The 14562-nt window shown below is 32.2% G+C and overlaps 1 protein-coding gene across 1 annotated transcript in view; it reads right to left on the bottom strand.

Annotated features, from left to right (window-relative positions):
• The window catches only part of ACVR2A (activin A receptor type 2A), an 84406-nt gene that overhangs the window by 36697 nt on the left and 33147 nt on the right, over positions 1 to 14562 (bottom strand). Inside the window, exon 2 of the mRNA XM_017651800.3 lies at positions 200 to 407. Coding sequence (XP_017507289.3) covers positions 200 to 407 — 208 coding nt within the window. The remainder of the gene's footprint in view (positions 1 to 199; positions 408 to 14562) is intronic.

Here is a 14562-nt window from a genome sequence, read left to right as displayed (position 1 = left end):
AGATAAAACATAAACATTACATATTTATTACCTTAAAGTGCATATCTTGTTATTAGAGCATGTTATAATGACCTTAATAATCCCATCTTTAAAAAGAAACATTAAAGTGAAAACCCATGCATTAATCTTTTCTCTTTTAAAAAGGGGAGGGGGTGTGAAGTTATTTAACACTCTCACAAAAAATAAAATGTTTCATTACCTGTCATAACAGTTGATATCATCCAGCCAACAACCTTGTTTCACTATTTCAATGGAGCCAGAAATATTCTTCCAAGTAGCAAAGCAATGTCTCCGTTTATCTTTATCACCGTAACAGGGTTCAACACCAGTTCGATTAGTTCTATCTCTTTCCCAATTAGCATTATAGAAAATACACTCCTGAGTTTCTGATCTACCAAGTATAGCACCTGTAAAGTAATAAAACAACTTAATACAACTGTATTAGCTCTTAAGATACAAGTTAACATAACACCATGAACTCTTAATATAACAGATTGTTTCCCAGTATATCAACTTCAGATGTTCCAAAAATGTCAAAGCTTACTGTCTTCCCAGTGTTACAATATTGGGTTTAGGTTTCCAGGTCAATCTCTGTACTCTAAGTATAATAAACCTAATAATAGAAAGTGATTACATATACCACAAATGTCTATGGAAAAGACCAGTTTCACTTCACTTAAGAATACCCTTAATGAAAAGCAGTAAAGTTGTTAATTTTTAAAAATTTTGGCACTTGAGTATACTTCTCTTCAATACTCTGTGTGAAAAAATGGGAACTAAGCTCTGCTGCATACTGAAATGTGAAAAGCCCTTGCATGACTGCATTATGAACTAAACCAGCCATCATTATTCAGATTTGGTTACCTGGAAGACATATTCTCAAAAATGAGCAAAGCAAACCTGTTGCTTCAAGAAAAGCAGCTGACAATATGCACTGCCAATGATAAAATTTGAGTTTTCAAGCAAAAATAAGAATTTTGGAAAATTTGTATCACACCTTCCCAATATTTAAAGAATTTTCTGATGAGGTTAGTGGTGACATTAACAAATGGGACTTTTAAATATTGAATAATGAAATGTGCCAATAATTAGAAGGTCTATAAAATTCAGAGAACCAATGTTTTACAGATGAATTACACATGATGCTATAAAAGCGTTCATGGGTAAAAAAATCCATTCAATGTTCAAGACAGGCTAATAGATTTCAAAGTTACAGAACACAGAAGTTCATTAATGGTTTCAGATTCTGCACTGTAACTTTTAAGAAACTATCTCTTGCCTTATATGGAAAAGCAAGGGAAGTGGAATACTCAAAATCTGAAGATGTACAAAAGAGAATTCACAGTACTTATTTTTTAAGACTGACAATAAAGCTTCAGCAATCAAGACAGTATGGGCAGAACAGACAGACACATGCATAAATGGGACAGAATAGAGAATCCACAAATATACACAGACATATATGGTCAATTGACATACAGCAAATGTGACAATGCATTCAACAGAGAAAACTGTCTTTTCAACAAATGATGCTGTAACAACTAGATCCATATGTGGAAAAAAAAAAAGAACTTCAACTCATATCCCATGCCCATAAAAATTAACTCTAAACATATCACAGACCTAAAAATAAAGCCTAAAACTATAAAACTTACGGGAAAGAACAAATGAAAAATCTGTGTCACCTTAAATTTTGAAAGATTTCTTAGAACATAAAACACATGAGCCACAAAAAAAAGAACTGATAAACTGAACTTCATGAAAATTAAACTTCTAAAATTAAGGAAAAAGGTCACAGACAAGGAGAAAATACTTGCAAGTTATAAATCTATAAAGGAACCGATATTCAAAATATGTGAGAAAGATGTCTCACAACTCAGGAAGAAAACAGTACCTAATTTCTTAATGGGCAAAAGATTCAAAAATATGCTTTATCAAAGAGATATGAATAGAAAAATGCTACATGAAAAGACAGTCAATATCATTAATCATTAGGGAAATGCAAACAAACTAAAACTAATTCTAATATTAATTAGAATGACTAAAAACAAAAACAGACAATCTCAAGTGTTGCTGAATTTGTATTGCAACTGGGACTTTCACACATTGGTATTTTATGTGTGATGTTATAAAAGCATTTATGGGATGGTCCAGCCACTTTGGAAAGCCAGTTTGACAGCTTCTTATAGTTAACCATAGACCTAACCTATAATACTACTATAACCACATGCCCAGGTATTTACCTAAGAAATGGAAACATATGTCCATGCAAAAATATGTATGTGAATGCTCAGGGTTGCTTGATTTATAATCACCAAAAAATCAGAAATAACCCAGCACTGGTAAATGGATAAACATCCACACAATAAAAATAAATGAATTATTGATACCTATAACAACATGGAATTGCAAACACACTATGCTAAGTAATGAAGACAGACTGAACAAGCTATATATTGCATGATTCCATTTACACAATATTCTGGAAAAGGCAAAAATCAGGCTAGATGTTGCCAGAAGCTGGATGTGAAGGGAGAGAGCTGATTACAAAAGAGCATGAGAAAACTTTTGGGGGTGATGAAAATATTGTACATGTCAATTGTGGTAGTATTATATGACTTATGGTTTAATCAAAATACATAGAACTGTATTTCTAAAAGTATATACTTTATTCTAAGTAAATTATACTTCAATAAACCTGACTTTAAAGAGAAAGAAAAGAAACTACCACTTGTTGAGTTTTGGTATAGTATCAAAGAAAAGCATCCACAATTATCTTTAAAAACTGTTAAAAAAACTCCTTGTTTTTCTAACTATATTTCTGCATATGGCCAGATTTCCTTCATATCAAAACAATGTATCACAACAGACTGAATGGAGAAACATATGAGAATCCAGTTGTCTTCTACTAAAACAATCATTAGAGATTTGCAAATTTTTCATTACTATTTTTTTTTGTTTTGGAAAATATTTTTCATGTAAATCTGTTATTTTGTTAACATCTACTAGATTTATTATTGTCATTTTCGATATTAATTGCTAATATGATAAATAGTGTTATAACCCACATGAAAAAACAGCTTTTTGGGGTTCTAAATTTTTTAAAGTCTAAAGAAGTTGAGACCAAAATGTTTGAGAACTGCTGCTCTGCAATACTAACAGAGATATAATTATAAGTTGTTAGAATGTGTGGCAGTAATGGTGCTGTAGGCTCCTCTCAATATGAAGAAATAAGAGCATCAGCAGACATAGTCTAAAGTATGGCTGTGAACTCTGTGGCCATAGCACCCATTATTATAAAAGAAGGGCTGATTCTACTATTTATCTGTAGACAAGCAGTAGCTCTTTCCTAAATTACTCCTTTTCAGAAACATGTTGAAAATATCAGCAAAATAAGTTTCCCCCTTCACTAAATAATCCAAAAGCAATCATTAACTGCCCACATTATTATCTGAGAACGGAATGGCAAGGTTTTTCTGAAAAGAGCCAGGCCATAAATATTTCAGGCTTTGGAGGCCATATGATCTCTGTCACAACTACTCAATTCTGACAGTGTAGAACAAAAGCATCCACAGGCCAGTAAATGAATGGTTATGTTCTAATAAAACTTTATTTATGGACACTGAAAACTAAATTTTATGTAATTTTTACACATCATAAAATATTACTCTTTTTGCAATTTTTTTCAGCCATTTAAAATGTAAAAATCACTCTTAGTTCATAGGCTAGACCTGGCCCATAGGCTTGTGGTCAGCTACGTCTTTAAATAATGCCCTAATTCCAACAGTCCAGCTAATCTGTTTTTTGTTTGTTTTGTTTTGTTGGGGAGGGGTCCTCTATGAATCAAAACTCATGTAAGTCAAATTAAAAACCACTACTATTTTTAATGTCTAGAAGAACACTCTAATGAGGAATAGGAACATCACTGAAACTAAACAAAACTGACATGTAAATGCTGCCTAATGATGAAATGCCAAATAGGTTTCAATCTCTGGTGTCAATTCCAAACATTAGAACAGTGAATTGAGACGGACTTTGAGATTAAAGGGTCTTCAAATTAGCATGGTTTGAAGGGGTAGCAACACCAGTGTCTTTTATTTGTCACCTCTGGTCTAAAGAAAAGATAAACAAGTGATGATTTTCTTTATTTAAAAAATACTTCTATCACTTAGTTTTTAAAGACAAATAAGATTTCAGAATGATTCTCTAGATCTAGACTATCATTTGATATTTTCCATACAGAGAAAGAAGATTGCTCATGGGGAAAACTGTGTCAATCTCACTTCCCCTCCTCAAGTTCATCTTGTAATAAGTCTCTATCCCATCATATCCCTAACTGAATATCAAATATAATTATAAAATTAAAATTATATATACTTTTATGTTCTAAGCTCACATTTAGACACATATTTTGTCACATGTGACTCTAAAAGTTCTAAAAAGAATGGCAGAAGTTATTTATACATACTAATTTTTAAGAGCAAGCCCCAATTTAAAATTTTCTGAAACTTTACATTTCTAGCCATTGGTTTATTCTATCAAAGAAATTCCAAATAGTTAATACTACTTTCAAAAGAAATAAATGGACATAAAAGGTTTGGTGCAGGATTTAGTACAATGATTCTTAACCAATTAATGTGCATCAGAGTCTCCTATATATTTCCCCAATTTCATATGCTTGAGTGCCATTCTGTAGGCCTTGAGAATGGATAGCTGAAAAGTACTTTGAGGGGGGAAGGAATATATAGAGATAGACTAATGAGTGAGTGTGTGAGTGTGTATATGTGTGTTCCTCCCTAGTTAAGCACCACTGACTTAGTAGACTATGACCTGAACTTGGAATTCAGTTCACAAACAGTGACCCTGAACAAGTACCAATTTTTCACTACCTTGTTTTCACATCTGATTAATTTGCATAAAAATTCTATAATTCTTATGGATAATTCATTTCATTATTCATACTCAACCTAGTTATAGTAAATCAGTAAGTTTTGTCACAAAATCCAGTATCAGAGTTAAATGAGGTAAGTTCTATTTCCAAAGTACTGATTATGCATTAAATGACTAGTACCATTTCATTCTTCCTACCAACAACAACAACAAAAAAACATATACAGGGTCTGAAATTTGGTAGAACATTTGGCCATAAAATCGTCCTGCAAAAGTCATCTTCTAAAATATCCCCCATGAGGAGAAAGTAAATTTCACTTTAAATGACTACATCTGAAGACAATCGGGGTTTTGTTTGTTTAAAGCATCAAGTAATAAAATAATACACCAACACAATTTTTACATAATCTTTCCCAGAAACAGAAGAACAAAACCACTTCACAACTAATTTTGAGGCCAGTATTACCCTGATATCAACGACAGCACAAAAAAAGAGAAATACGAGCCTACGTTTTTCATTAACTTTAGATGTCAAAGTCCTCAACAAAATTTTAGCAAACAGAACCCAACAATGTACTTTTTTTTTTAAGTAATACACCACAATCAAGTGGGATTTAGTCCAGGTGTGCAAGGTCGGTTCAATATTCAAAAATCAATCAACACAATCTGTCAAATCAAGGTAAAAGAAAAAAATCATATAGTCCATCAGGACCCTAGGAATAGAGGGAAACTTCCTCAAACTCACAAACAGTACGTACAAAACACCCAACAGCTACCATCATACTTAATGGTAGAAGACTGAATGCTTTCCCTCTAAGATCAGAAGCAAGGCAATGATTGTCCCATCACTCTCATTTAACATAGTACTGAAAATTCTGCTTTTTCAATAAGGCAAGAAAAGGAAATTAATATAGATTGGAAAAGAATGTATAAAACTGTTTCTATTTGTAGATGACATAACTGTCTATGTAGAAAATACCAAGGCATCTTCAAAGGAAAAATGCTACAGTTAATAAGTGAGTTCAGTGAGGTTACATTCTACAAAATGAACATACAGAAATCAATTACATTCCTATATACTGACAATGAAAAAAATGAACTGAAATTAAAAATGCAATACTAGTTACAATTGCTCCTAATAAAACACTTAGATATAATCGAACAAAAATGTATAGGATCTCTATGATGAAAACTATAAAATGTTGATGAAAGAAAGAAAACTTAAACACTTGGAGAGACATCATGTGTTCATGAACTGGAAGACTAACATAATAAAGATGTCAGTTCTCCCTAAATTAATGTGCCTAGGCTTAATGCAAGTCATTAAAATCTCAGCAAATTTCTTTGTAGACATAAATGAGCTTACCCTAAAAATTTCTGAAAAAGAAGACTCAAGTGGGAAAAATCACTTTCTGATATTAAGGCTCACCATATAGCTTTAGTAAGCATGATGGAGTGGAACTGACAGAGACAGACAATATAGATCAGCGGAACACAGACCCAAAAAAAGATCCACAAAAATATGCCCAATTACTTTTGACAAGTGAGAAAAAAGAAATTCAATAGAGAAGAGACAGCCTTTTCAATACATGGTTCTGCAGCAATGGGACATGGTCCAAGCAAGTATTTATTGAATGCCTTCAATCCCACTTATGTTATCATCATTCTAGACAGCCTGTAAACCCAGCTCTTAGAAAAAGTCTCCCAAGCTAAATTTCACTTGTGATAATTTTCATGATTTCCTCAAGGTAAATATAACAAAATCCTAGGAGTCCTAAGTAGGTATAACAAAATCCCACAAGTCCTTTAATCAGGACTCCTTCCACCAAAATGCATACTACTTGCAATCCAATATAAAACGTTTTATTTTGTAACTATTCATTGTTTTTAATTAGTTGTCTATATGTGTCCTTTCACATGTTAGAAAACTATTAAGTCTAAGCCTATTCATCTTGCCCTCCAAACAAAAACAGTACTTAATGATGACATGATTTTTCATAGGCCTGTAACCAGCCTCACCATAACACAATTATCCTCTGTAGGTAACCAATATTAAACAGAAAGAAAAAACTGTTTTGGCAGTTTACAAATCTGAGGCTTACTTCTGGAAATGTATTCTAATGCTATCTGAAACTATCAACAAGTCATGGAGAATACAAGCATGCAACTGAATAAATAGGTATGCAACTGAATGCCTTCCCCAAACTTCTGCCTCCCACGGGCAACTCAGTCCTCAGGAAGGGTTAATGGAGTTTCAAAATTCATAAATCCAACTTGAAAAGCAATTCTTATTTCCCTTTCGTATGTCATTGCTTCCTGCCACTCTAGGGGTAGAACACACATCCAAAGAGAATCAGCTACAGAATGCAGAATAAACCAAATGATGTTTTTAATCTAAAATATTTTACAGTACAAATTTTAAAAACATATCAAAAACATTATACAAAAGGGAGATCCTGGTACAGTACAATCCTTCATGGCATCAAGAAACACTAAAGTAAATGTATACATGTATTATTTAACAGCCTCCCACTATGCGAGGTAATCATCCAACTACCAGAAACTTTCAACCACAAATGAATGAATATCATGCAACACTCAATATGAATTTTCCCCAGTAAGGTATTTAAAATTTTCTGATGAACTTGAAATATAAAAACCTTTGTAAATCTATATCAAATAATCCAAGTATACTTACTTCATTTCATTAGTTTCATGAGCTGCTTTAAAATCATACAGCACAAAAATTTTACAAAACAATTTTGTAACCTCATATAAATCTTCAGTAAGATTCAGCTCATTACAAAAAGAATCATCTAAAAGTATCAAAACATAAATAATCTTCACTTACATGTAAGTTGTTTGAGAGATGATAGTTTTTGAAATTATATAGAATATTGCCACTGGCAAAATTTTCCCAAGCCACAGAGATCTATTCACATAATAGTAAGATAGTTTTTTTCCATTATTCTATAGGTATATTTTATAATCTTCATAAACTAACTACTTATAATATTCCTTTTAAAAATTAGTTTTTTACATATCTTACCACCTTTGTAAATGGTTTACAACAAATTATGATAGTAAACCATCCCCCTCAGGAATAATTATTTGTTTATATTCTGTATCCCCTTCTACTTATTCCCTCAGGAGGCCACTTCTAGCACTGCTTGGCATCATTTCAAGCTTGTCTGTCTTCTCCAAACATTACACTTCTATTCAAAATAAAATTATTGAGAGACAAAGCCTCAAAATATGAAAAACTCTGTAAAGGCTCAAATTATAAAATGACTTTTATTTAATGATATTTTGTCTGAGGGAAAACCTTTTAGTGAAAACTTTGCTTTATATTGAGTATACACAGATGAAAAAATTGATCATATGCTTAGACTATAAGTTAAAACATCAAGATAAGGGCTATAGACAAATGCTATAGAAATTTGGAGATGATAACCTAGAACTCTCCATTAGACTAGGAGCTTCTAGAACAAGCCCTGTTCTATTCTCACAATCAGAAAGACTTCCTAAAATTGTGCCGGTGACTGGCACAATACAGGAACTCAGTAAATATGCACTCAATCAATTCACACAGGAAAGAAAAAAGGAAGCTTTATGGACGAAATGGGACTAAAGCAAGACTAGTTAGGAGAAATAGAACTAAGGTAAACAGAGACAGGGAAGATCATGACCAAATAAAGAGGACTGTGAATAATTAGTGTTTCACAAGACTGCTCTCAGACACGTGTGTTCCACATCCTTTAATACTGAGTAAAATCACAGTAGATTTCCAAGACATCAAAAGTTAAGGAAAGGAGAGAAGGTACATTTTTAAGATTAATTTGAAAGCAATGAGTAAAATGAGAATGAAAAGAAACTCAGTAAACCATACTAACCACCCAGTAAAAACCAATGGTCTATAATATCCATGCTGACCAGATGGCCACAGGTATCAAAAGGATTGGCTAACAAGAACACAGAGATCAAGTTTTTACCTTCCACAGTCCCTTATCTGGTCTTCCAAGTGTAAGAAAGTAAGAGAAAAAAGTAATTTAGTTTATAAAAGTGGTTTGGATTAGGTGGTTAGCTGTTTCTAAATGTTTATCTTACATTGACAAAAGAGAGCTTGCTTCCATGCATGCTTACCATTTGTTGCTCCTCACTAGAACTCTCTTCCTAATATTTTTACTGTCATGAAATATATATATATGTATGTGTATGTATATGTATGTGTGTGTATATATGTATATGCATATATATGTATGTGTGTGTATATATACAAGTATGTATGTATATACACATATTGTCCGAGGTTAGATATCTTCAAAGATAAGGCACAACATGAAGCATTTCTGCCCACAGCCACAAAATATAAAATGCCTTGGTCTTAAGGTTAAAATACTTCTACACAGTTCTCTGGCACTCCTTCAATATATGAATTATATCAAACAAGCACATGTAAATACAAGTATTACCTAGACACTATAAAATAGATTTCTAATATTAAATGTTCATCTTTGGAGAGGTAGGGGTTATAATGGTGACTGCAGCTAGAGGCCAATACTCCCACTGGAATTAGTGGACTATTGTTTAAATTGTACAAAAGCCAAAATTTGATATTAATTTAGAAGAGTTCAAGATAAAAGGTAAATTCTCAAAATTAGAGCTCCTAAAACAGATTATGGAAACACACACACACACACACACACACACACACACAGAGTAGTTCCTACTAAAAGCAATCTATGAGTCTCAGTTACACTGAAAAGACACATACATTAAGGTTTTTAGTGCTAATTTGCTTAGGAAAATGCAAGCCTTTTTAGTAAATCATTAAGCTCTGATACAGAATGAGTAAAAATGGATCACTTCAGCTGCTATGAAAATGCAGTAATGTGAAATATGACTTTTGAGGAACCAGTAATATCAAGAGTGAGAAACTTAAAAAAAAAAACTCATAACAAAAGTTTTCATCAAAGTAATAGCTGACAGTTTAAAACTAGCATTTGAAGAAAATGAGCAATATTTATTAGAGTAGATTTAAACAGAAATACACTTCTATTAAAAGAAAAGAATGCAAACTGAAGACTCACTATGACATTAAATAACAACAGATACTGAATCACTTAACTAGCCTTATTTTTAAAATCACTAGCAGGCTTTTTCTTATTTATAACTAAGATTGCTAATATTAGAAAGAACACTCTAAAATTCTTATTTACTACTTTTGTGTGTTATGTTATTTCTTTCCCACCTCAAGACTCATTTTAATAATTTTTTTTTATGTAACCCTAAACACATCACAGGTCTTCTGGTATTCTCTCTTTTCTGTGTTAATACACATTATAGAAGGCAAGTCGTCTTTCCTATCTGGCTGCCCAGGGCTGTTTTAAGCTTTAGGAAGAAAAGTAAAGTCCACAATGTTCCAAAAGATTTCTGATAAATAAGTTACAAATATGAGAAAGGAGAATAAATTTTCAAATAAAATTTTTGCATGGCAATGCAACATTTTAAATCCAGTCAATCTTTTTTTTTTCTTCTTCTTCTTCTTTAAATTAAGCACCTCCCTACCACCAAACAATCGTTTCTAAAGGAAAACACAAACACGTTCTGGCATTCTTCCCAGAATTTTTTTTGCCTTGCCTGTTATATTCTGTACTTAGGACTCACTATCAGTCTGACAAAGTATTGCAAGATTCTGCCCATCTAGCTCAAGTAATGGAAACTAAAAACACAATACAAAATAAACTGAAAATATAAACATTGTGTGTTGTGACCCTAGACACAGTGTATGCAGATACTTAAAAGGTACTTGGAAGTCAACATTTAACCACTGGTTATTTAAAGGCCCCTGTTAATTCCTGACAAACAACTGAATTAGCCACCTAAAATTTATTTCAACATTGTTAATTCCTAGGTGACTGATTTTCCCTATACAGATAGTTCTGAAATGAGTATATATCTATTTTGTAAAGACCAAGATTTAAGGGAAAATATAAAGTTCTAATTTCTCAAACCTCTTTCTTAAAAAGCCTCAACATAAAGTTTAGAACCTCAAAAAGTACCAAATTTGTAATGGTATAATTCCCTTTTATGAAAGAGGCAAGCAGCCTCCTATAAATAAATTCCTTACCATTATAAATCCAGTTTGATACAAAAAGGCACATTTCTACATTAACAAAATTTTTGAAGGATCTCATTCTTAAGCTCTTCTCTAAATATGGAAGATACTCTACACAGGGTTTATTCAATAAAAGATGCTATCCTGCATTCAATTACCAAACTACTAAATAAAAAAAGACAAATATTTTCTCCCAAAAGACCCAAAAGAAAAAATTTCTTCAAAAGTCACAGAAATACACACACTGACATACAGGTAGAGAAAATACAACATGGAAGAATCAGAATCAAAGCGCTTTCATCTTGAACAGTAACTATTTTCACACTCTTAAGGAATGATTCGATATCTGTTTGGGCAGAAATATACCTCAAATTGGTATATTTGATTGGTTGCCTAGAATAAAGCATTGGCTTTATCATCAACCACCAAGGAATTTTACTTTCCTGAATACATACAGTATATACAGAATAACAGGCACGAGGAAAAAAACAAATCACAAAACTCAAAATTTCTGATTCAACTGACTTAGCACCTGCCACCACAGCAAGATTACTTTCCTAGGAGAGTCCAAGAAAGCCTGGCAAAATTCCAGACCTCAACCTCTCTGTGCTTTTTTAATAATTAAGAAAGGGAGAAAGACAACTCTTGTAAGAAAAGACCTGCTTTCTTCTCACTTTAACCAATATACATAAAGGCTTATAAGACTAGGGGAAGAGAGAGATTTCCATTAAGCCAAGAACATGCATAATAGGAGCCCAGTGTTTCCCTTTCACCAATGAGGAAAATACTACCCTTCTACCCTTTCTGCCCCTGGCAGGAGACTTTGAAGCCTATTTTAGTGGCATGCTATATGAAGTTTTAGATGGCACTATAGCTTTCACACAGAGTATCTTCTTCATTCAACAAATGTATAGTGTTGGCATACTATGCGCCAGATACTTTGACATTTAAGTACTAAGCAGAAATAGTGAAAAAGAAAATACTTTCAGAAGTTGAGAAATCTTTAACCTAAACCTGGGAAAAAAGGAAAAATAAGAAGGCTTAATTTTCAAAACAAGACACTGAAAGTGGAAAAGAGAGAAACTTAACAAATCTTTAGATACTTCTGAACTTCAATTAAGGCTTGTTCTAGTGTCTCCTATAAGGTAAGTGGGAAGGAAAGAATGAAAAATCACAAAGACTAGGGAAATTCAAGTATGCTCCTCTATCAGTAAAATTTATTTACAGGAAAAATTTATGGTATTACTTCTAAAAAAGTAGAGGTATTGTCTTGGAACTGAATTTAGAAGATAAAAAGATGTAATAGAGAAAAATCAAGTGAGATATTCTGACAAAAGTGCTCAGAAGTCATCACTGCTTGCTGTTATAGAGCAACCACATCAACTCCTTATCAGTAGGTAGTATGAATACCTTAGAAAGTAAATAAACCCTCTATAAAGTCATTCTACAAAGAAACCATTCATTCACACTAGCACCCTTAATGAATAAAACAACAAAATAATGTTACTTAGCTTGTATTTGACAACTGAAACAATACCCCTCACCACCAAAAAAAAAAAAAAAAAATCAGGTCAAAGTTTAAGTCTAAGCAATAGAATTAAAAAAAAAATCTAAGCTAGTTTTTGGAGGTGAATATCAGTGAAATAAGAAGCTTATTACTGCTAATCACCAATATCTGTCCCTGGACTAGAGAAACAGCCTCCTTATTAACTCATTTCCCAGCTCCCATTTTTATGCCATCCAATCAGTTCTTCATCCAGAAGGCAGATCCTTTATTACAGCAAACAAAATGAAGTCCCTCCTCCAATTCAAAGCCACTCAGTAACTTACCACTACCCTTGGCCTTAAAATAAAACTTGAACAAATCTTATAAAGCCTTCCGTAGTTTGCTTCTCTTCAGCTCCAATTCACATCAGATAAGTGAACTTCTTTCTTTGAACATCAAACTCTTTCAGACCTTGATACAGTCCTTCTACTACCTCCTCTTTCCCTATCCCTAACCCCTTTTAGTAGGTGAGGTAATAGAGTTGAGTATAGCATTCAGAAAATGCTTTAAAAGGTTGAAGAAAGGTTACCAGATCATGAAATGAAAAAAGGCAAAATATGAAGTCTAATTTAGAAACAGTTCTCAAGCCACTGATACCAGTTTGATTATATTTAGTAAGTTTTTAAATATATATATTTTTACCATTTCCACTCCCAAGAAATGACTCATCTCTAAACTCTTTAAAAATTAAAATGATCAGTTAATTTTCTGATATTTCTATAATCATTATCCCCCCAAAAAAGAAAGCCTCATTTGCTCTTTAACTCATAAGAGACAAAGGAAAACCCATAAATCTAATAAGCTTTGTCTAAAATCCCTACTCACAATAATAAAATACTCACTCCTTCTCCAAAACAGAGAGACCTAAGCAAAAACTGCAGATAAACATTCTAAATCAAATGAATATCTGAATATAGTTTACAATTACTGGCCTCTTGCATATTATTAATAAAAAAGCATATTTGCAAAATTCATATTTACCTACTATAAAAAGAAATATAACTAACACCTTTCAACAGTTACTAAAGTTAATAATTTGTCTGGAGCCTGTAAAAGAGAACAGGAATAACAGAATCAGATTAACGCAAGCATTTTTATTTAATATTACAAAATACATTTAATCTAAATCATTCACTTATAATTTTAAAACATTCCCTCAAAATCTAGCTTTTAATCTTTACCTTCTAAACTTAAAGAAAAATGTTTTCTCCAACACTTTATCTTGCTGTATTAATACTGCCCCAAATATAACAATTTATTCTGTTAATTACAATCAAATAATTATTTTAATACTATCTTAATAGATTTTTTTTCCTTCTACAACTTAATGGAACAAAATGCATGCACTATAGACAACGATTTTACTATAAGTATTCACATTTCTCTGTATAACCAGTCAACAGTTAAGAGTTTTCAAAAATGAAAAAAAGCAGCATGACAAATACAACACTAACAGTTTTAATCAGAACATAGTCTACACTAGCCTCTTTCAGAAAACTTCATATAAACACGTGTAAAGCATAATTCTCACACTTAATACAATAATTTTATCACCTTACTAATATAACTCACTTGAAATGTCATGTTTACTTCAACAATCATCAATAAACGAACAGTTTTACTGTCTATGTGAACCTATTAAACTACTTTCTAATATGCTGCCACTAGTATTTCATTAATAAAACCAGAAAACTACTGTTTACTTAAGCTAATAGTGAAAGGAAGTTTTTGTTAGGAGTGTGACAAGTTTGGAAAAGTAAAAGGGAAGAATAGTAAATACAGTTAAACTATTTACTTTTAAATCCAATAGCGGCAGAAAGTTACATTGATACATCGTTGCATATGTTCTAGTAAGTTAAATATCTTGGAAATAATTGTGAGCTCACCTTGGATTCTATTCCACCATTTCTTCAACATTCTCCTACCCAGAAATATTTATATATAATTGTTCTCTTAAAGAACAAAGATCCAAAGAATCCTAACAATTATTGGGGCTGTTCCCCTTCCT

The sequence above is a fragment of the Manis javanica genome, chromosome 7, assembly GCF_040802235.1.
Source record: "Manis javanica isolate MJ-LG chromosome 7, MJ_LKY, whole genome shotgun sequence".
Taxonomy (NCBI): domain Eukaryota; kingdom Metazoa; phylum Chordata; class Mammalia; order Pholidota; family Manidae; genus Manis; species Manis javanica.
Note: the sequence above shows the minus strand (reverse complement) of the source record. Positions and strands in the feature narration are given on the sequence as shown.